This window comes from Lepisma saccharinum, chromosome 25 (genome assembly GCF_977018435.1).
Source record: "Lepisma saccharinum chromosome 25, izLepSacc3.1, whole genome shotgun sequence".
In the NCBI taxonomy this organism is placed as follows: domain Eukaryota; kingdom Metazoa; phylum Arthropoda; class Insecta; order Zygentoma; family Lepismatidae; genus Lepisma; species Lepisma saccharinum.
The window spans coordinates 11,767,824-11,794,857 of NC_139253.1; the positions used below are offsets into that span (position 1 = coordinate 11,767,824).

A 27,034-nucleotide genomic window follows, 5' to 3' on the forward strand; every position below is an offset into this window, starting at 1 on the left:
GTTAGATATGGCAATCATGCACCAGCGAGTGTTTTGTTTTGCATGAACACCTGTCTGCCTGTCATCTTCCTCTGTACACGTTGTTTCGTCTTTCCTCTGCGTGCTCCTGGCGTTCGAAAGGTCAAATGGATTCTCTGCAGTAGTTTGACCAATGTTACTCGAACCAATATTCCGGAATAACTCATTTCTCCCACGGTGTGGACTGTAACGTCGGACCGATATGCCGAAGTGCTTAGCCCGAACCAGAAGTCGAACGGAAATGAGTTTTAGTCGCGATCCCTGGTGGCAGGAAATGAGAGTTCCATTCTCTCAACTTATAAAACCACAGGTGGCACACCTGCTATTGAAATATATTGTCCCCAGAAGTAGTAGTAGAGTAGTAAAAGTGATAATGAAAATAGTAATAATAATAATAGTAATAATAATAATAATAATAATATCGCTCTCTTCACGAAAACAGTCCAGTGAAGATCAAAGCTTCCCCTTGCCTCCTACACACCCCTGGTTCTCCAGGTTTTCCACACTTCTTCTATGCTTCACAGTTGACACATTGCGCGTTGTACGTATGCGGTTGATTGTGCCTTCCCTGGTGTATTGTGTAAGGATTATTCCTTGCTTATTGGCAACACTGTAGGTGAGTGACGTGATCTTGACTGGACTGTTTCCGTGGCGTTAGCTTTAGTAATAATCAGTTTTATAACAACAATAACAGGCGATGTTCAAATGCCGTACAAATTTCACAAACAAAATTACTAATGTACTCGGAACCCTTGATCGTTAGTTTTCTGTATACACTCGTATTATCCAACCTCGGAGCGCTCCGGAGCGGAGTGGGCAAGTTCTTATAATCTCGCTCCGGAGCGGAGCGTCACACGGTATCGCTCCGCTCCGGAGCGGAGTGAACCATTCTATAAAATTTCGCTCCTCGCTCTGGAGCGGAGCGAGAAATTTTCCAACTTCCTCTGCTCCGATCCGGAGCGGAGCGTGTCAAGGTAGCGCTCCGCTCCGGAGCGGAGTGAACCATTTTCTAAAATTTCGCTCCTCGCTCCGGAGCGGAGCGAGAAATTTTCCAACTTCCTCTGCTCCGATCCGGAGCGGAGCGTGTCAAGGTAGCGCTCCGCTCCGGAGCGGAGTGAACTATTTTCTAAAACTTCGCTCCTCGCTCCGGAGCGGAGCGAGAAATTTTTCGATTCTCGCTGCTCCGCTCCGGAGCGGAGCGGGCTAAGACATCGCTCCGCTCCGGAGCGGAGCGAACCATTTCTTAGAATCTCGCTCCTCGCTCCTGAGCGTGGGCAACAGCTGGAGCGTTGATCCGCTCCGCTCCGAAACCCTGGTTCGAAGAAGCCTCATAATTGTGATCGGCAGCATAGTAACATTACAGTATTTTGACATTTTGAAAGTCATTAAATTATAATACGTATTTTCGTTTTGGATGTCAGTGAAAAAATGAAATTGTAAAACAAAACGTTTGAAAACATCCGTAAACAAGATTCGGCGTGACAGAAGTCCTGGTTATTGGAATTTACTGATTAACTATGTATTTATCACAAATATATTTATTTTCTGCATACTAAATCACTTTACGTGGATTTGTTCTAATTTGATTATCTATGCAAGATGAATTTTAACATGTGCGTTCACTTTATACGATAGGAAAACAAACGTTTGTTGTAAGAAAACGTTTATGTATATCTTTCTCTCTCTCTCTCTCTTTCTCTTTCTCTCTCTCTCTCTCTCTCTCTCTCTCTCTCTCTCTCTCTCTCTCTCTCTCTCTTTTTCAGTTTACATGTGTTACATCAATTAAAAAAATACAGTGTGTTTGGCGATGAGAATGATTCGTGCTTTGATTAAGTTGCTGAAGGACGAAACATAAAGGACCAACCAAAGAATCATCTGTGCTACCCGTTCATCCACGTAAGCGAGAGGCAAGCTTTTTCCTATCGGAAGACGAAAAATAATTGCTTGCTGCACGACCTTGATAAGGCGAACTGAATCACAAGGAAAGAAACCTGTGCAGACCCGCGACTCCTGTGCACTGTACTACCGCGTGGAGGGGAGGGGGAGAGTTGACCGTTCTTCCTTATGGGCCGAGCCGAAGAGTAGAAGGGAAGCTGCGCTGGGACTTTTCGTCCAAGGTTTTTTCCCTTGTGTTCGCTCGTAGCAGCAGCACCACGCAAAATCGGAAAATGTGAATCCTCAAACTTTGTACACGTGACCTTCGGTCACGAAGCAGCCGAGTAGAGAACGCCCTGGGGCGATATGAAAGGCACTTTTAGCAAGTAGAAACTACGTAGAAACGAAACGTTAGATGGAATTGTTGTACGAAACAAACGAAACCGCGTTTGTGCAACTGGTTTGTGGCTAGACAGGGCCATTGGACTCTCAAGAAGGCAAGACTTGTATGGGAAGTGATTCTCAAAACTAATCGAATAAAAGGACAGTATATTTTATCATTTACAAGGGCCCTCATCCGCTTACAATTTTGAAAATTACTTTCAGTAATTCTTGTCTTCTTGGACAGGAGGTTCATTAAACTTTTTTGTGTAGAAACAGACAGAGCGCCCACCTACCACGTTTGAAAGAAGAGCATAGGCAGACATGAAAGTAATTTTCAAGTACGTAAGGACGACAGTCGACGTGAACATTGAGCAACGTCTGACTGAGAAATAAAATCGTAACAAAGGACAGGATTCTTCAAGAAACAGTAATGTTATAAAACTTCCTATCATTAACTCAGTTCATCCTTTTATCCTCTTTTGTTTGTTATACATTATTCTTGTTTTATATCTCTTTTCTGCCACTTGTAGATAATCGCGACGATGAAGATGAATGATGATCATATTAAATCTATGAAGGGATGCTTACAAAAAAAAACAGCCATGCCCAGGTGTCTACTCGAACTTGAAATGTTTGGTACCGAGTGTATGAGTGGACCACCCAACGACTTCGGTCTTCGAGGCTAGGGTTTCAGTTGCAACATGCAGTATAATTACGTTTCTACTATTACTACTTAAAAAAGCCCCCTTGATACATGAGATACTACAAATAATTTCAGGCATACCCTCGAATTTTGATTGCCTGGCACTTTTTTAAACTAAGTAATGAAGTGACGTTTATATTCATATTAGGCCTACGACTAGCTCGAACTAAAAACTCTTGTGAAATACTATATATATGTTATCCTTGTGAAGTGAGAAACTTCATATTTTGCTAAGAAAATATGCATGAAAAATTATATTTGTAGCTACTACTTGAAGAATTCAAATTATTATGATGGAATTTCAACTTACATATACTCTGCATATAACGTGGTATATAGTTATCGCAGAGGAGTTTTTGTCTCGCAGTCGATTTATTTTTAGTTGAGGAACTCGAGAGTAAGTTGGAAATATTTAATGACCCACGTTGTGGTGTGCTGTTCTATTAATCAGAATTGGAGTGAGAGAAGTCTGTAGTTAAGGTCATTCAACACGTCAATTTGTAACCGTGAATGCAAGTTTTCTTTGATTTAGTGGGAAATCAGTCTGCTATTGTTGTACGTAATAAATTGAAACATATATATTTTCTGCTCGAGTAGGAATCCACAGCCCTTATCCAATCAATCAGTTTCTGTGTTTGAAACTTCTGTCGAGGAAAGCTACATACAATTTGCTTTTAATAACAGCAGCTTCAAAATAACCTATCCATTCTTGTCTTGCAAAGTAATGTTTGATTTTGATTTGTTATATTTAACTTTGGTTTTCTGCCACTTTTGGCTAATCGCGAAGACGAGGATGGGTGATGCAATGACAAAATTGATGAAAGGACATCACGAAGAAAATAATGAAAACAATACACAGGCTGGGATCTGAACTCGGGACCTGTGGTGTCGCATCGTTCATGAAATATAAACATAACATGTACAGTGGCTCACATTAGTAATCGAAGATGTAGCATTTTGTTGCATTTCTTCACAATATTTCAAAATTAATAACATGTACATAAATATAAACGATAGTGAAATATTTATAGGCATTTATTAAAGCTATATTCCCCGTTACATTTTTTCTTTTTTAATTTTGGGTGCGTCAGCACTTAGGCTATTTTGCAACCGCCACGTTATACGGGGTCCAGCCCCTTACCATAACAAATAACGTAACTGTAATATCGAATAACTGAAATATTAAAATATTCTGAGTTAGGTTAAAAGCTGAGGCTCTAAAGGGGCACTCAGCACACATGACAAAAAACAGAACACACAGAATTATACTGGCTATAGGGTCAGTCGCCAGAGCCTCGTTAGTCTGCAAAGAGCAGTCCAGGGTGTACTACGTGGAATGAAGTTGACGATTGGGTGTACTACGTGGAAGGTCACCTCTTACACCCCTGTTACGGTTTCAAATCTGAAAATAGTTATTTATGTTTGGGTGTGAAAGAAGAGATCACTTTAATATTCAGACAAATCGTGAAAGCCTTCTGTTTCTGTTAAGCTACGTTTCCATTCTGACAAGTTCCAGATCCATGAGGTGCAACATGTGCCGGCGCATGTTGCGCGTCATTTAGTGTACTCGTACTGCTTCCAATTCAAAACTACTTCTTCAAAATACGTCCGCAACAACACTGGAGTGCAGGATCGCAGTGTAGCGTTGTGCAGTGCTTTAGAGTAGTCAGTGTTTCTTCTCTTGTATTGTAATAATTTGGTGGTGATTTAACTTGGGTAAAGATGAACAATAAAGCTATGGCGGGTTTTGTGGTTATGGCAGGCGCGTATCATGAATTTCTACAAAAAAAAAAAAAAAGAGGCGAAAACAACCTAGATGGTGGATTAGAAGTTTTCTAGCGAAAAGAAATTCGGAAGGAGCATATAACTCGTTGATGAGAGACTTACGTCTTCAAAGTGGATACGAAAACTTTGTAAGAATGACTGCAAGTGATTTTGCATTGTTATTAAATCTTGTTGGACCACAGATTGCAGTCGCGTCGTCTGTTTCTACTCTAGTGCGCATGCCCGTGCCCCAGGAACTTGCTGCAGGCTGTTTCCATTGTCGCCGCGCACGTTGTGCGTCTTAATCGTTTGGGGCAATTTTTGTCCCCGGCACTTGCGCCGCGGCATGTTGCAGACAGTTTCCATTTCAACAAATGCTTGGCACATGCAGCGTCGCATGCCGCGTGTCATGTTGCGCGGTAAAATTTGTGGTAATAGAAACGAGACTTTACATAGTTCTTTTATCGGTCAACTACAGTGCGGGGAAGAAACAATTCATGCTATTTCCTAACTACGTCTGTTACCAGTAGCTCCATTGCCCCTGACTGAAGTACGAGAAAAATGGGTAACAAAAACAAAAATACAACATTTGACGAACTGCAGTTATTTATTTTTACCTAACCAAAGGGTGCAGGTACAGGGAAATTGAAAATGTTAAGTACATGTAAGAGTACCGTGGGTGACGCAATAAAACGTAATGAAAAGGAAAATGAGGTAGATTCCGTATCTCAGAAAATTCAACCAAGGGAAATAGGAGAACGAAATGAACGAGCTTCAGTATGAAAAATCAAGACCCTTTCTTCATCCCCACTCCCTTTCCAAACCAAGAGCTCCGAAAGCAGCTGTGCAACTTGGAGCAGGCACTGGGACTGCTGTACGGTTCAGTAGCGTTTCGTCCGAAAGCGAAATTCCTAGAAAAATGCTACAGTTCGTCCGCGACGGTTTAATGAGTTGCGTTTCGTCCGAGCCTGGCTGATGATGAGTCACACCTTGACTAACCGGTGGCAGCGGTGGAATTGGTGACTAGGATACCTCAGTTAATAACTTTTAAAACTACATTGCATAGACAGCGGAGTGCAGCGCAGGGAGTGCAGACTCAGTCAAATCGTCGAGAGAGGGGTCCCGGGTTCGATACCCGGTGGAGGCACAAGTGGTTCGGATCCCACTTTAAATTGTAGGTCCAGTCCCGATTAGCCTTACTGTGCATAAAGGGGACAACAAATAAAATCGTTGAGACGAAGTGAACTTGGATCCAGAAATTTTAGTCATGGCAGTCAACACTACTACTTCTAAGCAGCTCCCATAAGTGACTGAGGTTAGAATGAAAGTTTGTCTTGTTTTAAGTTCACTTGTATGCACAGATAGGCTAATTGGGAGTGGGCCTACAGTTTAAAGTGGAATTCGAATCACTGTGCCTCCACCAGGAATCGAACCCGGCTAGAATGCAAGTGGTTTCTCATACTCAGATGGGAAGTTGTTTATGTTATTGTTTCACATAATTTGTAGGTAGTCACACGTGGTCTGAGAAACAGAAAAGTCACACATAGCCTACGCATAATTCTCTCGAGGCAGTTTGTTGCAAGAACCTTGCTTGCAGGCCACGGACAATAACTTTCATGGGTAAAAAAGTGTAGCTTTCCTGACGAAGTGTTCTCGGCTTGCGAGCCAGCTTAAATCGGTGTTAGCGTCCAATGTTTCGAGCGCATACATTGGAGCATCCTGCTTAGAGGAATGTACGTGCTCCAAACGTTGGACGCTAACGCCGATATAACCTGGCTCGCAAGCCGAGAACACTGTTCGAATCTCCACAGGCATATAATAAAAATGTAGTAGCGTACCCAAATGACACATCTGGCGTAATACCTAACGTGCCAAATTTTGGAAAATAGGAGCTGAAAGCGTGTGTGAGAACCAGAGCGACTTAACTCTAATTTATCAAATTAATAGGAGAGGAAATAATGTATTCTTAGGAATATGACTCTTAAACGTGACTCCGCCTTACAGATAAGCATTAGAAGTGGAAAATGTCGATTTACTCCAAATACTCTTCAGAGGATTTTTTTTCACGAAACTGAAAACAGCATTTTTGTAGTTACGTCCCTCTGATTCCCGTAGGACGATAGGTGAAATACATTTCATGAGCGATGTTTGAAAGAAGTTGTGTTAAGATGTCAAACATGTAGCCGACAGCCATGCTGTATGAAGAAAGCATATAGGATAAGCTCCAATCACACTTAATCTAGGCTCACAACGAAGATAGCGGCTGAGTGACCTAGCGTAATGAAAGGCAAAGAAAACAGTTAATCATTGGAAGAAACAATTAGTTTCATGTTTAAGATCATTCTATCAATTAATGCAGTTGCTTATAAAAATAAAAAATGGTCCAAAATGCTTCAAAGTAATTGAAAATATGAGGCATTGCGGATACGAAGGGCGAACTCAACAAAGTGCATTGTGATGGAAATGCGTTTCAAGTTGCCAGGCACAGTGCAAACTCCATAAAATCTTTGAAAATCACGCATGAAACATTCCGATCTACTGTTACCAAGTTTTTGTGGAGCTCGAACTGTGCCTGACAACTTGAAACGCATTTCCCTCACAATGTACTTTGTTGAGTTTTTTTCCAAAGAGGGGCAAGCAAGGTAGTTTTTCCTGGGGGGGGGGGGGGCAAACAAGGTGCATAACAGTGTTGGCTCCTCAAAAAACATTGCTTTAATTTGAAGTTATCATATTCATCTTATTTGAAAATAAGATCCTTAGGAAAATATTTGGACCTAAAAGGGATGAGGAGACAATTAGAATAATTAAATCAAGAAGACTTAGGTGGGCAGGCCATGTGGCACGAATGGGAGAGGAAAGAGGAGTTTACAGGATTCTTGTTGGGAAACCTGATGGTAAGAGAACTTTAGGAAGGCCAAGACGAAGATGGAGGGACAACGTTGAGATAGACCTAAAGGAAATCGGTAGGGATGGAAAAGAGTATATAGAACTTGCTCAAGATAGGGACAGATGGAAGGCCTGTGTTGCTGCAGCCATGAACCTTCGGGTTTAAGAAGGCTAGAGAGTAAGTTAGTTAGCTAGTTATGTTCATGCAATAATTAACATATATTATTGCAGCTGAAATGGAATTGTGTGATATATATATAGTTTTTGGTTGACTTTCATTTTCCAGGTGGGTCGTGCACCCCCCCCCCCCTCCCTTGCCTCTCTTTCGGACTTCCATGCAAAGGTTCTATTTTTATTTCGCGTCTACCACTTTCGGTTAATCGCGATGATAAAGGATGTGATAGGTGATGGAAGTGGTATAAAGACAATGACCCAACCCATACACATTTTCTAGTCCAGGCTCTAATCCGACATTAGACTTTGCAGTTTATTACGCTAACCAATTTGCCACGGGATCGGCTTCTTCGTGTTTGTCTGCTCATCAAATGATTAATTAGTTATTCAAACTATATAGGTAGGAAAGCTATCTAAAATAACGAAACAGAAAAATAAATCCACTTGACGTCTTGTAGCACTATCATTAACCTACAATTTCATGCTCACAAATCCACACAGAAAACTTCTTGTGGCATTAGTTTTACGGAATGGCCTTGGGGAATAAACATCGCCCATTTCCTGGTTCAGCTCGAAACAATTCAGGTGCCTTATCGAAGCTGCTCTTGAGCACGCAGGGTTTCTAACCTACTTCGCCGTAATTCAGTTGTTGTATCTCGTTTAATATGATGTATTGTAGAGCCAACCGCAGATTAAATAGGAGAAAAAAGATTTTCCCGACGGAAAATAAGTTGGTAATGCTGCAAACACCGAGGCATTCTTGATAAGACGCTTGAAGAGCGTCGAGCAAACTTTCCTGAAAAAGCACAACCCCAGTATCGAAGGTAATGCTACACGTGGATTGGCAACTTTCGGGAGCATGCTGTCTGTCTACACAATTCTACCCAAATACCTGTTTGAAAATGAATCTTCTGTTCGCATTTTATTTTTCAAATGTAGTTCTGACATTGTAATCATTTTGCAATTATTTTTATTTGTTCTTATTTTGCTTCGCTTTTATGTCACTTTTATAATTAATCGAAACTATGAAGATGGATGATAATTAGATTAAATTAATTAAGATACACCTAAAAAAGATATTTACAGACCAGGACTCGAACCCGGAACCTAAAGCGGATAGGTTGTGGGGAAAACCGTCAATAACTCCCGCCACGAACTTACTTATAATTTTTGTAATTTCTCACGAGTATTTTTTGTTCTGTTCATGCATAATATACCTGCTTTCGGAAACTTAATTTATAAGTGACACACTTCGTTCGGTAGGGACAAGCCACGTATTGTTTGAATGGAGGGACACATCTCGTTCATATACTACTAGATACAATCATGGACTATACTTGAAATGGCCTCCCCGATGGCGCAGTGGTAGCGTCGTCGCCTTGTAATGAAGGGGTCCCGGGTTCGATACCCGGTGGAGACACAAGTGATTGGGATTTCAATTTAAACTGTAGGTCCAGTCCCGATTAGCCTAACTGTGCATAAAGTGGACTCAAATTAATCAATCATATATGATAGAAGTTACGAAAAATATAAAAGATAAAAATTTTAGAAGAGATACTGTGAGCAAGTCGAGTTGGAGAGAGATTGTCTTTTGTCTTTTGTCTTTGTTAAATGTATTTCATGTAGTTTATATAACATGAAGTTATAAGTTAAATAAAAGTTGTTTTGTTCGTTAACGTTTGGCTTAATTGAAGATTATTACAATATACTTGAAATGTGACGTGCTAAACACTACTTTCGGAGATCAGTTGGACATGGCAATTTTGATATACAAGTTGCATTTTCTCTACTTAGATTCATTATGTCCAAATTTTATCCTAATAGATAATCTCCCAACAAAGCAAAATGTTTTAATTGACTCGAATTCACAATGACTCATATACAGTGTGTTTATAAATGAACGGTGGGGTTTCAAAAATTAATAATACATCTATTTATTACCTTACACGGGCAAAACGTACACCGTAAGCAGCAGCAACTGTCCAAGTTTATATAACTTTATTTATATTTGTATAAAGATAGAAATCAAGAGGGGGCAATTGCCCCTCTGTGCCTCCTTGCAGGTGCTCTTGACCGTCTGGAAGAAATAGTGCACGACAGACGTGAAAACTAAATCCATCTTCAGTATCCCTTTGTCTTGCTACTCTTAGATTCTGCAACCTTTCTTTCTATAGTCCAATTTTTTGACTTCCTTACCTCCTAGAAATGATTTCCGTACAAGTTTGAGGGCTAATCTCCCCTGCCCTCTGTGGTTGTGCCACTGCACCTTCTTCCGCCGTTGTTGCTTTGTGAACTTTCATCGGCTTCGAAATACTTCATTTTCTTCAAGAGCATAATATCGTTTAATAACCGGCGATAAGATTCCTCAACCCTAAATTTCTGGATTAAAGTATAATAATATAGGAGTATGGAAATCTGAAAGGGGCGAGGATGGCCACATTTCCCCTTTAGAAAACGAATGTCAGCTAAAAGTATATATTTCACGCGTATAATTTGATCCCAGTCATAGTAATATACATTAATTTATTATAATGGGAATGCAGGAATGCGATAATTTCGAATTCAAGTGGTGTTTCTTGAGGGGGCAACACTATTATCTGGTTAATATGCCCCATGGAAAAATACCTTGCTTGTCCCTGCGTCGAAAATATCGGCAGACGTCAATGATTAGGGGGTGGGGCATGTGCCCCCCTCCCCTTTGCACCCCGTGCGCAAGTCTATGACTACTCATTTCTACACTAGTTGGAAGCTGTATTCAATTTCGAGCCAAAAATGTAATTTTCAAATCAGGGTTGTTAAACGTCCACGAACCCATAAATTCTAATGGGTTCTATTGGGTTCCGCAACAAGACCGGAACCTTCTTTATCGCACAGTTTTAATTCGGTCCAAGTTGCGTATTCTTTCATTTCAATATGGAACTTAGACAGTCTTTAAATTGATCCGGAAAGAAGGTCCCTGTGCCGTATTTCAATTGATCCGGAGAAAATGTTCCTGGAACGAATTGAAATATTTTAAACATAAAAAGGCTCTTTACGGTCCAGATCCATTTATGCTTGCTAATATTCCCTGCTGAACCGGAATTGAATTGATTTAAAATTCCTGACCCTTTATCAACCCTGGTTGAAATTCATTTTTTTACAAACAACCATATTTTTAACGGCTATTTCACATTAATCCCATACGATATACTGAGTTATTTTTCGCAATGTTCAAAAGAAAGGTAAGAGATTTTGGCTATTCCTTTTTCTTCCTTGATGTTTAATAGATTACATTTGTCACGCGCCTATAACGTTACCAGCTAACATTTGTGAATTGTTCTTTCCTTGTAACGTTAACATCTACCATACTGAATTTATTTACGTTCCTTATGCAGATGGTATGTACCCAACTGCATTTTGTTCCGTTCCGCTACAGTGGTTTACATTTTGTTACATTCCTATGTAACGTTAATTAACCATATTGCCTTTCACTTCGTTCCGTTACGGAGGATTGCATTCATTACGTTCCTATGTACCGTTATTTACTACCATGTTGCATTTCGTTACGTTTTTTTGTAACGCTAGTATATACCATATTGCATTTCGTTACTACGTTCCTTGTAACTTGTAACGGTAGTATATACCATATTGCATATTACGTTATGTTCCAATGTGCTCATTTCGTTCCGTTCCTTTATAACGTTAATATCTACCATAATACATTTTGTTACGTTCCTTGTAACGTCACTCTATAAGATATTGCATTTCGTTACGTTACATGGGTACCAGCAGTGGAACCATACTCTTCCTCCTCCTACAAAATGGAACGTACCGTGTAACGCAAATTGGGTACGTTACGACTCCCTGCTACAAACCTCTCAAATAGGCACAAAAATGATGAAAATAGGCATTTAAAAAGGTACTATATACTAAAAAATGCACGAAAATAGACACACTAAAATTTAAAAAAAAAATATATTAAAATGTGAACTTATTTCAATTTTCTTTTTACAATATACAGTTATACTGTATAGCACTTCAGTTTATACATAAAAGTGCGCTAACGATTAACAAACTATTAATACTGTTTTGATCAAAATTCACATTTGTGGGGAATCGTCAGTTGAAGTAATTCTCACAAAAAGAGCTTGTGCTAACAACTGTGCGGATTTGAAGAAACGATGAAAAAAACAATTTGCATCATTGTGACAAAAAAATGTAAACAGTTGAGAGCCTCAAATCTGGCTAATACCAGATAACATCAACAAAGCCTTCTGCAATGTAGGGAAAGCCAAAGGCACGTAATGAAAACCTGAAGTATGCAAAAATTGCAGAATAGCAATTTTTTGGCACGATTAAGCGAAATATGCATTTATAGGCACTATAAAAATGCATTTTCGGACTAGAAACACCATGAAACTAACTTCAAACATTAAAGCCTGTGTTTTACTACAAATAAATAAAATAGGCAAAATTCCACACCCTAGTCATTAGCATTATTCTAACTCGTTGCTTCGCCCTTTGAGATTGCAGAAATGCACGCAGTCTGTAAACATAAAGTGCTCCCCTGTGCTTTGCACCACGCCATAGGGGGGGGGGGGGGTGGAGTTAGGGCCCCAAAAAAAAAATTCTTACTTTAAGCATTATCTAGCCTATCTGCCAAGAAGGAACCTAAATATAATTATAGAAAATTGGGAGCATATTTTATTTTAATAATTCCGTAAAATGGTAATTAGCTCCTAACATGGAATTATACATTAATTTTCACTTCCCAATAATAATAGAACAGACAGTGTCAGTGGTAAATTGGTAAATGATCATACCATATTATTTTAGATGTAAAACTGCTAATGATTTTATTCTGATAATTTCTGTAAATAATCGCTAATAAAGTACACAGTTCTATCCCATTTAGTTTTTTTTCCACCAACATGTTAAAGGTACAGGGTGCATTACTTTGTGAAACTTCTTCAAAAAGTGCAAGCTGCTTTGTAAATAATAAAATAATATAGCCTTTTTGTGTGTGTGTATTTAAGGAATAGTGTAATGAAGAAAAATTATTAACATTTAAATGAAATGAAAAAAATACTTATTGTTTCTTTGTAATGTATTTGCAGCATGAGTATTCCCAGTGTGTATCCAGATTCTCAGTTCTTGGTGGATTGTAGAAATTGCTTTCAGCAGAGTAATATTGAGAAAGATATCTCCACTAGAACAGAATTAAGTGAAACCTATGTGCCAGAAAACTGCTCTAATGGCGAAAGAACAAATTATGACCTGATTGCCAAAAAGGAGTTTGTAGTTCTTGCTGCAGCAGATGAAGAGACTAACAACTCGGAAGGTTCAAATGAGGTGGACTTTAACAGTGACATTACACCTGAAAGGCTTGAAATGAAGTGCAATAGCTACAACACAGGAATTGTATCTAGGAAAGACGTTAACAGTGAGGACATTTCCATGCATAAAAGTGATGTATACAATGAGAAAGTGAAGAATGAAAGTATCGACATTAAGGAAGAAAATTTCACAGATATTAATGTTAACATTCCAGAGGGTGGAACCATTCCAAATATGAGGTTAGTATTTTTTTTATATATTTTTTTTTGTAAACATGGGTTGGAAATTGAATAGTGGCAGCATGAAACGGAACCAGTGCTTCTCACTTATACCACATGTTAGTTTGCTACCTCCCAGTAAATGGACTCTTCCTTCCAACAGTAGGAGCATGCATAGGGAGGAGAGGAATAGAGTATCGTTGGAGTTGGCGGTCTAAAGTTGTGTAGTCCGAACCCCACTAATGTGAAAGTTCTGGTGATTCTCGCTGTATCTTCAGGACAAACCTTCAATGTGCAGTATTACTGTTCATTTTTTGGAACATAACCTGCAACCTGCGTTGCAAAAGAAGAGGTGACAATTTCTGCTGAATCTTCCCATCATTTTGCAGGACATTGCTCGAGCGCATGAAGTGCAACCCTTGGCTGATTTGTTGCTCGATGGGGCTGGCAGATGCTCTACCACCCCCTGTGACTTTGATTTGATCCCTAAGATGAAGCTTCCGAACTGTTCCAGAGATTATTATAAGGCAATAAACAGCTCCATTCAAACCATCAACAGAACAGGCACTGCTACGAAATACTGCAACTTCCACACTGCTGGAACCATTGCAGATAAAATACGCAAATCTGCAAATAAATCAAAGAAACTATGGGAAATTGTTAATGATGAAACTGGTAAGAAAAGAAAGAACATGAATGAAAAAATAGAAATAATGGCTGATGGAGAGAAAATAAGCAATCCCCTTGATGTAGCACAAATTTTTAATACATACTTTGTGAACATTCCCAATACCATAAATAAAAATGCAGTAATCTCTACACCTAGATTAAGAACATATTTCAACAGTCCCCGAAACACAAACACTATGTTTCTCACACCAGTAACCGAGGGAGAAGTCGAGAAGGTAATTATAAATTTAAAAAATAAGTATTCATCAGGGCCAGATGAATTTTCAAGTTCTCTACTAAAAAACTGTGGGAATAGTATTTTACAACCACTAGTAAGTATTTGCAACACATCTTTAGAAACAGGTATTTTTCCTAGTGAGTACAAAATAGCAAAAGTGAGACCATTATTCAAGAAAGGCAGCAAAGAAGAATGCTCAAACTATAGGCCAATTTCTCTTTTATCGGTCTTCTCTAAAGTAATAGAGAAAATTATGCTAAATAGATTAGTAACTTTCTTAGAAAAATACGACATTTTATCCAAACATCAATTTGGATACCAAAAAAGTAAGTCAATATCAGAAGCTATTTTTGAATTTACAAATAACATTCTAAAATCGAGAGACAAAAAAATGCATGTGCATGGATTATTTTTAGATTTTACCAAAGCTTTTGATTTGGTTCAGCATGGCATTTTACTAGATAAAATGGACCATTATGGAATCAGAGGTTTAGCAAAAAAATGGTTCAAGTCTTATTTAAAAGACAGATGTCAGTATGTAGATATTAACAACATCAAATCAGACTCCTCAATACAGGTGTACCGCAAGGCTCAATTCTAGGACCAGTTTTATTTTTACTCTACATAAATGATCTTCCAGAAACCTTATCAGAGTCTCAAACAATACTTTTTGCAGATGATACTAATATCATAGTAAAAAGCCTGGAATATGAGCAACTTCAAAAGAATTCAATTTCAACAACAACACAACTAAACACCTGGCTAAACAACAACAAGCTTTCCCTGAATGTTAATAAAACAGTTCTAATAAATTTTAATCCAGCAAAATAAATAAAAAACTTAAATTCCATAGTTGAATTTCCACCACTTAGGCTAGTATTAATTTGTGTATACAGAACACCCGACAGTAATATCAACAACTTTACTAGGAAACTAGATGTAATATTAGATGCTTATTCCAAAAGAAAAATCAAATCCATACTAATAGGAGATTTTAACATTGATTTCCTGAGTCAAAAAATAGGACATGAGGTAGAAATATTCATGAAAGCTCACAATCTGACAGCAGTTGTGCGAGTACCCACACGAATCACATCAACTTCAAAAACAGCAATTGATCAGGTTTTCTTAAACACCAACTTATTTGTATACAGTGTCAATACAATTAGTACTGGCTTTTCAGACCATGAGGCACAATGCATAAAACTTACTGCAGCACAAAACACAAACCAAACACACACACCTTATAGACACATAAATACCACAAAAAGAGAATTTAATGAAGCTAATTTTAGTTACTTTAACTACTTAATAAGTAGAGAATCGTGGGATGACCTATACTACCAAACTGATGTGAATGAAGCATACGAGACATTGCTGTCTGCCATTTCATACTCATTTAATTTAGCATTTCCCAAAACAACAAAAAAAATATACATTGAAACAAAATCAAATTGGATAACACCCGACATCAAAGAAAACTGGAAAGATTTCATCATAATGAATAAATGTAGACACCAATTCAAAAGTGAAACATTCAATTCATATCTAAAGGAAAAAAGAAAGGAGTTTGAAAACTCAGTCAAGGAAGCAAAAAAAGACTATAATAGCAATATGATCCTAGACTCAAATAACAAACAAAAAACCTTGTGGCATATTGCAAAAACCGAATTAGGTATGGTAGGGAAAGAAAAATACAAAGACAACATATCACTAAAACACGAAGGCAAAAGCGTGGTCAATCCCCAAGATGTAGCATCAACTTTCAATAAATACTTTACTGGGATAGTAGAAAAAATAACAAAAAACATCCAAAAACAAAATCATAAAACTAGTAATATAACTAAAGTAGATTCTAGTATATACTTACTCCCAGCAGACGAGAAGGAAATATTTAGCTTAATAAGTCACTTGAAAAACAATTATTCTGCCGGCATAGATGAGATACCTGACATTGTAATAAAAAAATGTGCCGCACACCTATGTGGCCCAATACGTCATGTAGTTAATCTAAGTCTCCTTACCGGTAAATATCCAGAACAGCTAAAGACTGCCATAATAAAACCTCTGCACAAGAAAGGGTCAAAAAATGAAATGAGTAATTACAGACCAATCTCTCTTCTCCCAGTCATCTCAAAAATACTTGAAAGGGTTATGTACAATAGATTAATAACATTTTTTAACAAATTTTCCATCATTTCTGAACAACAACATGGTTTTTGCAAAGGAAAATCTACACAATCTGCTATACACACATTCACAGAAGCAATTAGAGAAATTTTGGATAAAAAAGAACACTGTGTAGGGCTCTTTCTTGATCTAACAAAAGCATTTGACACTGTCAACCACAAACTCTTGGTAAAAAAAATGGACCAGTATGGGATCAGGGGAGTAGCAAAAGAATGGTTTAAATCATATTTAACAGACAGGAATCAGATAGTAGAAATAACTCACATCGATAAGGATAATAACAAGGAAAATTATCGATCAAAGAAACAACGTATTACATATGGTGTACCCCAAGGATCCATTTTAGGACCCTTACTTTTTTTAATTTACATCAATGACCTTCCACAAAACTGTAAAGATGCAAACACAACTCTCTTTGCTGATGATACAACTGTTCTTATAGCAGGAACAAACACAGAACGGTTAAAACACAAGGTAAAGAATACAATCACTCACATCTCGGAGTGGATAGAAAAAAATGGTCTTGTGGTAAACACTAAAAAAACAAATGCAATTAGATTTCAAATCAACAGCTGTAGCAGTGAAACTCCAGAAATTAACTTTCAAGATCAGGACATAGAATATGTATCTAACATAAAATTTCTTGGTGTACAACTGTCTGAAAATTTAAAGTGGGATCTACACATTGAAGCTACAGCAAACAAGGTTAGTGGGTTTTGTTATGCGATAAGAACAGTAAGAAATGTAGTAAATCTAGAAGCAGCAAAAACACTATACTATGGCATCATTCACTCTGTATTACGGTACGGCATCATTTTCTGGGGGAACATGAACAAAAGCATTACATTATTCAGACTACAAAAGAGAGCTGTTAGAATTCTGGCAAATGCTCCAACAGATGCACCATGCAAACCATTATTTCAAGAATTACAGATATTGCCAGTTCCATGCATATACCTATATGAAATCCTAACAAGCATGAAAATTTGTCAAAATACACACACAGCAAATAAGGACTACCACACCTACAACACCAGGGGAAAGAATGACTTACATATGGAAGTACACAATACCACATTCTACCAAAAAGGGGTAACATATAATGGTATACGCTTATTTAACATGCTACCAAATGCATTCAAAAATATAAAGTCATTGCCAGTATACAAGTTACATCTAAAAAGATTCCTAAAGGAACATTGTTTTTACACAGTGCAAGAGTACATTGATACCGTAAGTGACAGGAATAATAACAATAATATAACAAAGTAGAACTGCCCTATCATCATTATTTTTTTTATTTTTCCTTTGCTGTTCGATGTAATTTATCTAGGTGTAAGTATAGGTGACTATTTAATGCTCAATTTATGTTTGTGTGTGTTATATATGTTTGTATATATATATACATGTGTGTACATAATGTCATTGCAAATGAAGCGAACATTGAATATAGAAAACATATTTTTAGCCAATTTGTCTCAAGAAAATAACATTGAGCATGCATTTATTCTCTTTATACGATATCTTGTATCTCATACTATCTATTGTATTTTATATTATATTATGCCTATAATTTTATAGATGTATTCTAAATGTACATGTACAATGTGACAATTCCAAACTTTTGTAAAGTTGAATGGATGCTAATAAATCAATCAATCAATCAATCAATCAAATGTAATTATTAACAATGAAGTCGTCAAAGAATGCAATGCAATAAAATTCTTAGGAGTATGGATAGACTCAAACCTGTCTTGGGACATGCAAATTACTAATTTAACTCAAAAGTTAAGCAGGCTCTGCTACATGATGAGAATTTTGAGAAATGTTTTAACTTTGAATGATTTAAGGACAGTATATTTTGGACAGATTCAACCTGTACTTACATATGGTATCTCTTTCTGGGGCAGCTCACCCAAAATGCAGAAAATTTTTATTTGGCAAAAACGCATATTAAAAATTATGAAGAATGTATCCCTCTCAAACCCAACAAAACAAATTTTCAATGAATTTCAAATATTACCTCTTCCATGTTTGTACATATTAGAAACATTGTACTTTATTCATACAAATTCTAAAATCTTCTCAAACAATCTGGACATACACAAGTACAGCACTCGTATGCATAACTCCCTCCATCTTTCTACTGTCCGCACATCCAAAACACATAGTGGTCTAGGATTTCAAGGTGTAAAACTCTATAACAATCTGCCAGAGGAATTCAAGAATCATAATCCAACCAAATTTAAAATAACAGTAAAAAGCTTGCTTATGAAGTATTTGTTTTATAGCACAGAGGAGTACTTAAATCATATTTTTCATTAATAGACATAACCTTTGATTTTCTTCCATTTTTATGTTCACTAATAGCCATAACCTTTGATTTTTCTTCTATTTTTTAAGTTATTCTATATTCTTTTATACTTTTTTATATGCATAAGTATGTGTTAATTCCTTTGTACTCAAAATCATACATGTAATTAACCTATCCCATATCATAGTGCTATTTGTACTTATAAGATCAAGTGGACGGAAATAAATCATATCATATCATATCAGACTGTCTCGTGACTGTTAAACTAATGTAGTAGCAGTGTCATATTGTTTAATTGATTGAAATGAAAATTTTGTACATTTTGGGGGAGGGGACCAACATACATTTGAGGGTATGTGTTAATTCCTTTGTACTCAAAATTATACATGTAATTTTATGTAATTTTATTTTATTTTATACTATACTCTTTATACTTTTAATATGCTTAATTATGTGTTAATTCCTTTGTACTCAAAATTACACATGTAATTGACCTATCTCATATCATAGTGCTATTTGTACTCATATGATCAAGTGGATGGAAATAAATCTTATCTTATCTTATCTTATCTTATCTTACAGTTGTACACAATGCTGGTGACTACATCGAAGGACTGTAAAAGTTTCACAGTTTTGAGACATTTGAGAACAAATAGTTGCCACTATTAAATTTTCACCCCATATGTATAGTAGTCATCTACTTATATGATGTCCATAAGTGATTGATACACTTTCAGGGTTTAAATTCAATTTAAACTACAAATCTTAACCATGTAGCTGGTATCAGTAAATAGTCAAAACTCTCTGAGATGTCTCAATTAGCCATTCATCTCCAAACTACACATGATGGCATCTATGGAGGAGTGCTATGATGCCAGATGCAAAATAATCTAATACAGTTATTTGTAGTGTTTTTTTATTTTATTTTATCTTTTTCAAGGTTGTGTTATTTTATGTATATCTTGGTGTAGCTCGAAACAGTTCTGAGTAACCAAAATGAAACGTCGCAGATAAAATAAAATAAAACCAACTAAAAATAACTGTGTTAGATTATTTTGCATCTACAAAAGTGGTTATGCAAACCTTTAAGAAGAACATAGATAGAGATATGATGCCAGGGAGCCCGGGTTTCAATCCGGGCCTGGGTGTTCTTTGTGGATGTTCCTTCATGATTTTTATCATATCATCACACATCATTATCTTCACAGTTAGCCAAAAGTAGCAGAAAGGTGAAGTATAATAAGCCAAATTAATCAATGATTCATCGATAGATCCACATATAAAAAAGTAAGCTTGTCAAATAATTACAGCTTAATCACATAAACAACACATTTGTCGTGTAATATTTATGCGAAATTTATAAATACACAGTGTGTGTACAAAGTTTTTTAGACTAGTTTAGTTTAATAAAAAGTGTAAATATGCAGGCACGTTGCCTGATAATGTTCACATAAGCACGTGAACACTCATGTATATGTTTTAAATTACGTACATATGAAATGTGCACGTGCAGGCAGACAAGCACACACGCACGCACACTCGCTCACTCACTCCCTCCCTCCCTCCCTCCCTCCCTTCCTTCCTTCCTTCCTTCCAAATTCTATTTTTAGACAATGCAGGATAACCTTTGTAGCCATTTGGGAAACACTGTGCTCAAGAACAAAGGTTTTTCATCTGCTTGCCTCGAGCTTACATTATTACGACGCAGTTTCAACAACCCCTCTTCCTCTCCCCCAACTACCAACCCCTGCTTGCTCCTGCACGGAAACATTCCGATATACAAACTTCCTTCCAATGCAGTTTTTAGGGGTGAGGGAAACGCATTGCTTTAGAACAACAAAGCCAGCCTTCCTTTCTCGGCAAAATTTTGTTTCTTGAAAAAGATGCAAAAAAGAAATTGCCTTTTTCCCGAAAAGAAAAAAACGTGCGACAATCATTTCTGTTAAATACATGTGTTAACAACAATATGAAAAAAGAAAATCGAAATTCTAGCCAAAAATAGCAAAGTTATAATGTAAAAACTACGACCTTGACAGAGCATCTCGATCGAGACGATCGGGCTCCTAAAGGTTAAAAGTAAGTGTCGCGGAAAAGTGAGTTACTTGTTTACGTGTATTTGTTATTCAACTATGTATTTATACCCCCATCGAGAATTAAATGTGTATGTTAAAGAACAGAAAATGTAAACAAAACATGTATACATTAAATTATTTTTAGTGATATTATACTAAATTATGTAAAAATGATTTCTTCCAATTGCATTCATGCATTAGTGTTACTGATCTATAATTTCGAACACCATATACTGGGAGTTTTAGGTCCAATTTCATGAGTCAAGTCAAAGTCAAAAAATTATCCACAAATTTGATTTCAAGATTACTTCTCCTATCTGACAATGACTTAAGGTTCAATCTATGTATAATTCATCCAATAGCGTACTTTAGGCAGCAAAATTTATAAAGTTGTTTATGACTACACATAAATGAGTGCCTTTTAATTTGTCAATCATTTCCTCACTACTTTATCCTTTTTTTTCTTCTCATTTACAGATCTTCTGAAAAAATAGAGAGAGGTCCATCTTCTAGTCTGGGAAGGTCAGAAAATGAAATTTCTCCCTCACGCTGTGTGACCAATTCAACAGAAGTAATTGTCAATGATGTTCAAAAATTTCATTGCAATTTATGTGGAAAATTCTTTTCTATGACGAATGAACTCCAAAAACACCAAAAAGTACATGCAGGTGTCCATCGATTATTTTGCGATGTTTGTGGAAAATCATATTCTCGTAAAGATTATCTAACATTTCACCAACGTACACATGCAGGCTTTCCCAGTTACAGTTGCAGCATTTGTGAAAAATCCTTTTACAGAAGAGGTCACCTTACAGCACATGTAAGAAGACATTCAGGTGTCCGCCCATTTGGTTGTAATTTCTGTGAAAAATCATATACTTCTAAAAGAGATCTTGTATTTCATGAAAAATGTCATTCAGGAATGCGATCGTTTTGTTGCAGCACATGTGGAATGTTATTTTATGTCGAACGCGATCTTGTAAGTCACGAAATATTACATACAGGAATTAATTCAGTTTCTTGTGATATTTGTGGTAAATCCTTTCCTCTAAAAAGGTATCTTGCATATCACATTAAACGTCATCTAGAACCTTCCCAGTTTACTTGCAATATTTGTGGAAGATCCTTTTGTAGAAAATATGTTTTTTTAAGACATTTAAGGATGCATTTGGGCATTCGGCCATTTTCTTGTAAGGTTTGCAAAAAATCTTTCCGTGATAAAACTGATTTTACAGACCATGAAAGAACACATTCTGGGACTCGGCCATTTAGTTGTAGCACTTGTGGAAAATCATTTATCCGTAAAGACCGCCTCATAAAGCATAAAACCATACACACCAGAATTAAAATGTTTTCTTGTGATACGTGCGGAAAATCTTTTTCTTCTAAATGTAATGTAGTAGATCACATAAAGAAATCACATGTAATAAACACCCAAAGCATCATTCATACAGGCTAATAGGCTCTGGCACCTGTGTGTTTTTTGTGTTGTCTTATATTTTGACCTTTTTTTCAGTTCATTAACAGCCTTTGTTTTTATTTATGTTTCAAGTTCTCAGATGTGTGTATTCTAGTTTAACTCTTTCAAGGCATTCAACTGTGCTTCAATTGTAAATACATGCATTACTTTTGAGAAAACCCAGATGATTGTATTACAAGATCCCTCTTCCCACAATGTTAAAATCCATCAATCAATGTAATACTTGTGGAGAATCCTTTCATGAGCAGTGCATATGTGGACAGATCATGCATATAGCAGCATAGAACTCATTGAATTGATATTAATTCATTAATGAAACATTTACAACTAAAAAAGTAACATGCATCAAATGTTGCCAAGGCTTATGTATTAAACTGATTTTTTCCATGTCACCTCAACACTGCACAAATACATTTTTCCTTCCCCTTCTGATAGAAGTATGAATTAATATTTAGCATTGGTTCTGTTGCAGTTTTTATTAGCATTAATGCACACAAAGGCATTTATTTCTGATTACTCCAGATTTCATTTTCATGCATCCTATTATGAATTTTTTAATGGAATCCCTGGCCACACATAGAGGTAAAATCCAAGCAAATACCTTGTGACATATCAGTATCATTTCAACACTAATTCATACTCTTTCCTTTATCATTCGCAGATTCTCTGAAAAAAAGAACAGAAACCCTTCTTGTGGTCTTGGAAGATCAACAAATGAAACTTCCGCCTTACTCTCTACAACAGACTCAACAGAAATAATATTCAATGGTCTTCGAATATTTCGTTGCAATTGTTGTGGAAAATCCTTTCCTGTTAAATATGAACTTAAAAGACACCAAAAAATACATTAAGGTGTTCGTTGTTTTCCATGCAATGTGTGTGGAAAATCCTATTCTTTTAAATATTATGTTTCACTTCACAAAAGTACACATACAAGCATCCCCACCTACAGTTGCAGCATTTGTGAAATATCTTTTTACAGGAGAAGTCAGCTTATGACACATGTTAGAATGCACACAAGTGTCCACAGTTGCAGAATTTGTGAAAAATCATTCACTGACAGAAGTGTTTTTTGCAGAGCATGTAAGAACACATGCAGGTGTGTGCTCATTTGATTGCATTCTCTGCGGAAAATCATTTGCTTACAAAAAAAATCTTATAGATCATGAAGAAAGACATTCAAGAGTACGGACATTTTGTTGCAGTGGTTGTGGAAAATTATTTTATCGCAAACACAATCTTGTAAATCATGAAGTTTTACACACAGGAATTAATTCAGTTTCTTGTAATATTTGCGGTAAATCCTTTCCCCTTAAAAAGCATCTTTTGGATCACATTAGAAATCTAAAACCTTTCCAGTTTACTTGCAATATTTGGAAGATCCTTTCATAGACAATATGATTTTTTAAGACATGAAAGGATACATTTGGGCATTCGGCCATTTTCTTGTAAGGTTTGCAAAAAGTCTTTCCGTGATAAAACTGTTTTTACAAACCATGAAAGAACACATTCTGGGGTTCGCCCATTTACTTGTAGGACTTGTGGAAAATCATTTTACTCTAAATGCAATCTCACAAACCATGAAACCATTCACTCCGCTTCTAAACATAGTATAGTGAATCACATGAGAAAACATCAGTAAGTTATTTCCTTCACATGTAATAAACAAAAACATAATTCATACAAAAAAATAAGATCTGGCCCCTGCTTTCACAGTTAGAATAATCATCTGTGGATTTTGTGTTGTCTTACATTTTTCCTTTTCTCGGTTCCTTTACAGTCTTAAGTTTTATTTATATTTCAAGTTTATAGTTCTCATAAATCAGTGTTCTTATTTTAGTTCTCTCAAGGAGTTCAGTTGGGTTCCAATTTCAAAGTCTTGTATTAATTATGAGAAAATCAAGATTATATTGCACATGTTTCTTGTCCATTTTCTTGCAGTATTTGTGCAAACTTATTTTATCAGGAAAAATAACTTGTAAATCATGATGTTAATCAAATGGGATTAGACCTTTTTCTTGTTATAGTCATGGTAAATATATTCCTGTAAAAGACATCTTGCATATCACAAAGTCATTTAGAACTTTCCCATTGTACTTCCAATAATTGTGGAAAATGCTTTTGTAGGAAATGAGAGTTTTCAAGACATTGAAAATGCATACAGGCATTCACCCATTTTTCTTGTAAAGAAAAGAGTTCTCTTTTAGCCCTTGAAAGAACACATTCTGCATTTCAGACATTGGTTGTGGCACTTGTGGAAGGTCCTTTAAGTGTAAAGGTCATCTTACAAGTCATGAAACAACATATTCCAGATTTGAAAGGTGTTCTTGTGTTACTTGCTTGTATTTATGTCTCAAGCTTATGTTTTTCAGATACATGTTTTAATTTTAGTTCTTTCCAGAAGATCAACTCTGTATTATTTTCAAATAAATTAAGAAATTTTTTATTTGCAAGAGCCCTATTTTTTAAATTTTGTTAAGTTTGCTCAGTTGTACCTTTGGCCAATGCCAGGCCGAATTATTCTCTCCTTTTGAAAAGTTGCTGTGATATTCAAAATCTGAAAAATTACATATGCTTAGAATTCCATGTAGAGCATTCACGTGAATCTTGATGTGGTTTTCTTTTGCTGTTACCTGATATTATCAATAGTTTCATTTCTACGTAATTCTATTAAAGTATTGATAATATGTCCTGAAACTCTAGGCCTTGCATTGCCACAGGTCTGAAAATGCACCTGCTGTTTGGGCAGCATTTATCATGCCATGTTCAATTTCACGTAAATCCTTTATCTACCTGCATCATTTACATCACATGCATTATAAGCTGAATACAGATAACTAGCACATTTTCATCATGAGCCATTGTGTCATCGTATATTACAGGGTTGTTTTCTATAATAAAGTAAACCTAAAGTGTAGTTGTTGATAAGGAGTTGGTCTGTGTATTGGTTTCATATGAATAAATGATTTAATTTCATAAGAAAGTCCAATATTTTATTTCAAGAGACCTGTCCTGTATCTTGTTCATGATAAGAAGCTTGTCCAATAGTGACACGGAATGCACTTGCTATGTTCCCACAATTAGTAGCAAATACGTACATAAAATTCGTTACATACACACACACACACACACACATGCATACATATATATAAATACATTCGTGGGTTGTAAATAATGTAGTGGCAACACTGTCAGGAAAAGGTAATGGCACAGTGCATGTGCTAGCACGCCCCTTGTACATACATACATATACAGGTTGTTCCTAAAGGTCGTTTACAACGCTTGGGAGGTGATTCCTCACACGAAAACAAGCAAAAAGTGGAGTTCCATTTTTACGACTGAGGCTTCGTTTCCGAGATAGGAGCCTCGCAAAAGGTGACAAAGTGAACGTCACACCTAACTGGGACGAATACTATCACAGATAGAGAGGCGGTTCCAAGGGAATCATAAAAGAATCGTATGTGCTCAGTCCGGAAGTCACTATGAAAAGTTCACTGCACGCATGCGCAATGGAGTCCTCAAAGGAATTGGGGATTTCCAGCAAGAACAATGCATGAAAAGGGTATGTAACGCAGCAAGAAGGGCCGTGACAATGAGAAATGCGTTAAAGACAACACATCCCGACCTCAAACATCAAAACATGAGCACGGAACACAAAATCCGAAAAGTTGAGCATGGTTGCATACCCCAGTTACACGCGAGGAATGAACGAATCATGTCATGTGGCATACGAGAGACACATTACTCCACCAGGAGGAGGGAAAGAAAAAGACAATATCAGATGATTGCGGCGTGTATTTTTACACGCAACAACTACGTAATATCCCCCCCCCCCCCCTCACACACACACAACAAACAACACATGCTACAATGTCTTACGCACAAACAGTGTGTGTCACTGTACACCAACTGAAGATGTCACTTTCACCACACAAAGGGGGTGGGGAGCAATAGCAAGAGTGTTTTCACTAGGATTTGCCGAGGACAATAATCACAGACGGTTTTCAAAATGTCTGCCGTTCACTTCTACGCAGAGATGACAGCGACGAATCAAGAATTATCGAGTACGAGCAAACAAGCCAGGTGTATCTGCTACCGTCGCGTCGGCGACGTTGATGCGAGCTGATGTGACAGGTGTGTCGTATACGAGTGTTTTCATTTCTCCCCAGAAGAAAAAAATCGAGAGATTTTGGGATCTGGCGACCTTGGTGGCCACGGCACAGACTCATCCCTACCAATGAACCTATCACGAAACACGTCATGCAGGAAATGTCGTACATTACGATCGAAATGAGCTGGTGCCCCATCGTGTTGGTACCACATTTCTTGCCGCAGTGCCAAAGGTACAGTCTCCAACAGTTCAGGCAGAACCTCACTAAGAAATGCATGATACGTGCGACCAGTCAGGCGAGCAGGGAGAATGTATGGTCCAATTAAATGATCATGTACTATCCCGCACCACACATTCACTGAAAACCTGTGCTGGTGATGGGCCACAAAAGTGCATGTGGGTTGTCAAAGTCCCAGACATGACTGTTCCTACTATTGAGGACATCCTGGTGAAAATGGCTTCATCTGTCCACAATACCTTTGCCCCGAAGTGAGGGTTTGTGTTCAGCTAATGCAACAACCATTGGCAAAACTCCATACGAGGGCGACAGTCACGAGGTAACAGTTCTTGTACTTAATAGGTTGAATTCCTTCCTCTGACAACACTTGCCAAACATTCACAT

General features: G+C 37.0%; 1 protein-coding gene across 1 annotated transcript in view; it reads left to right on the top strand.

Moving 5' to 3' along the window:
* LOC145978634 (uncharacterized) overlaps nt 1-25,232 on the top strand; it is a 40,573-nt gene extending 15,341 nt beyond the window's left edge. The window contains exons 3-4 of the mRNA XM_083111385.1: nt 12,901-13,359; nt 21,299-25,232. Coding sequence (XP_082967511.1) covers nt 12,901-13,359; nt 21,299-22,280 — 1,441 coding nt within the window. The 3' untranslated portion in view covers nt 22,281-25,232. The remainder of the gene's footprint in view (nt 1-12,900; nt 13,360-21,298) is intronic.
* The last annotated feature ends 1,802 nt before the right edge of the window (nt 25,233-27,034 follow it).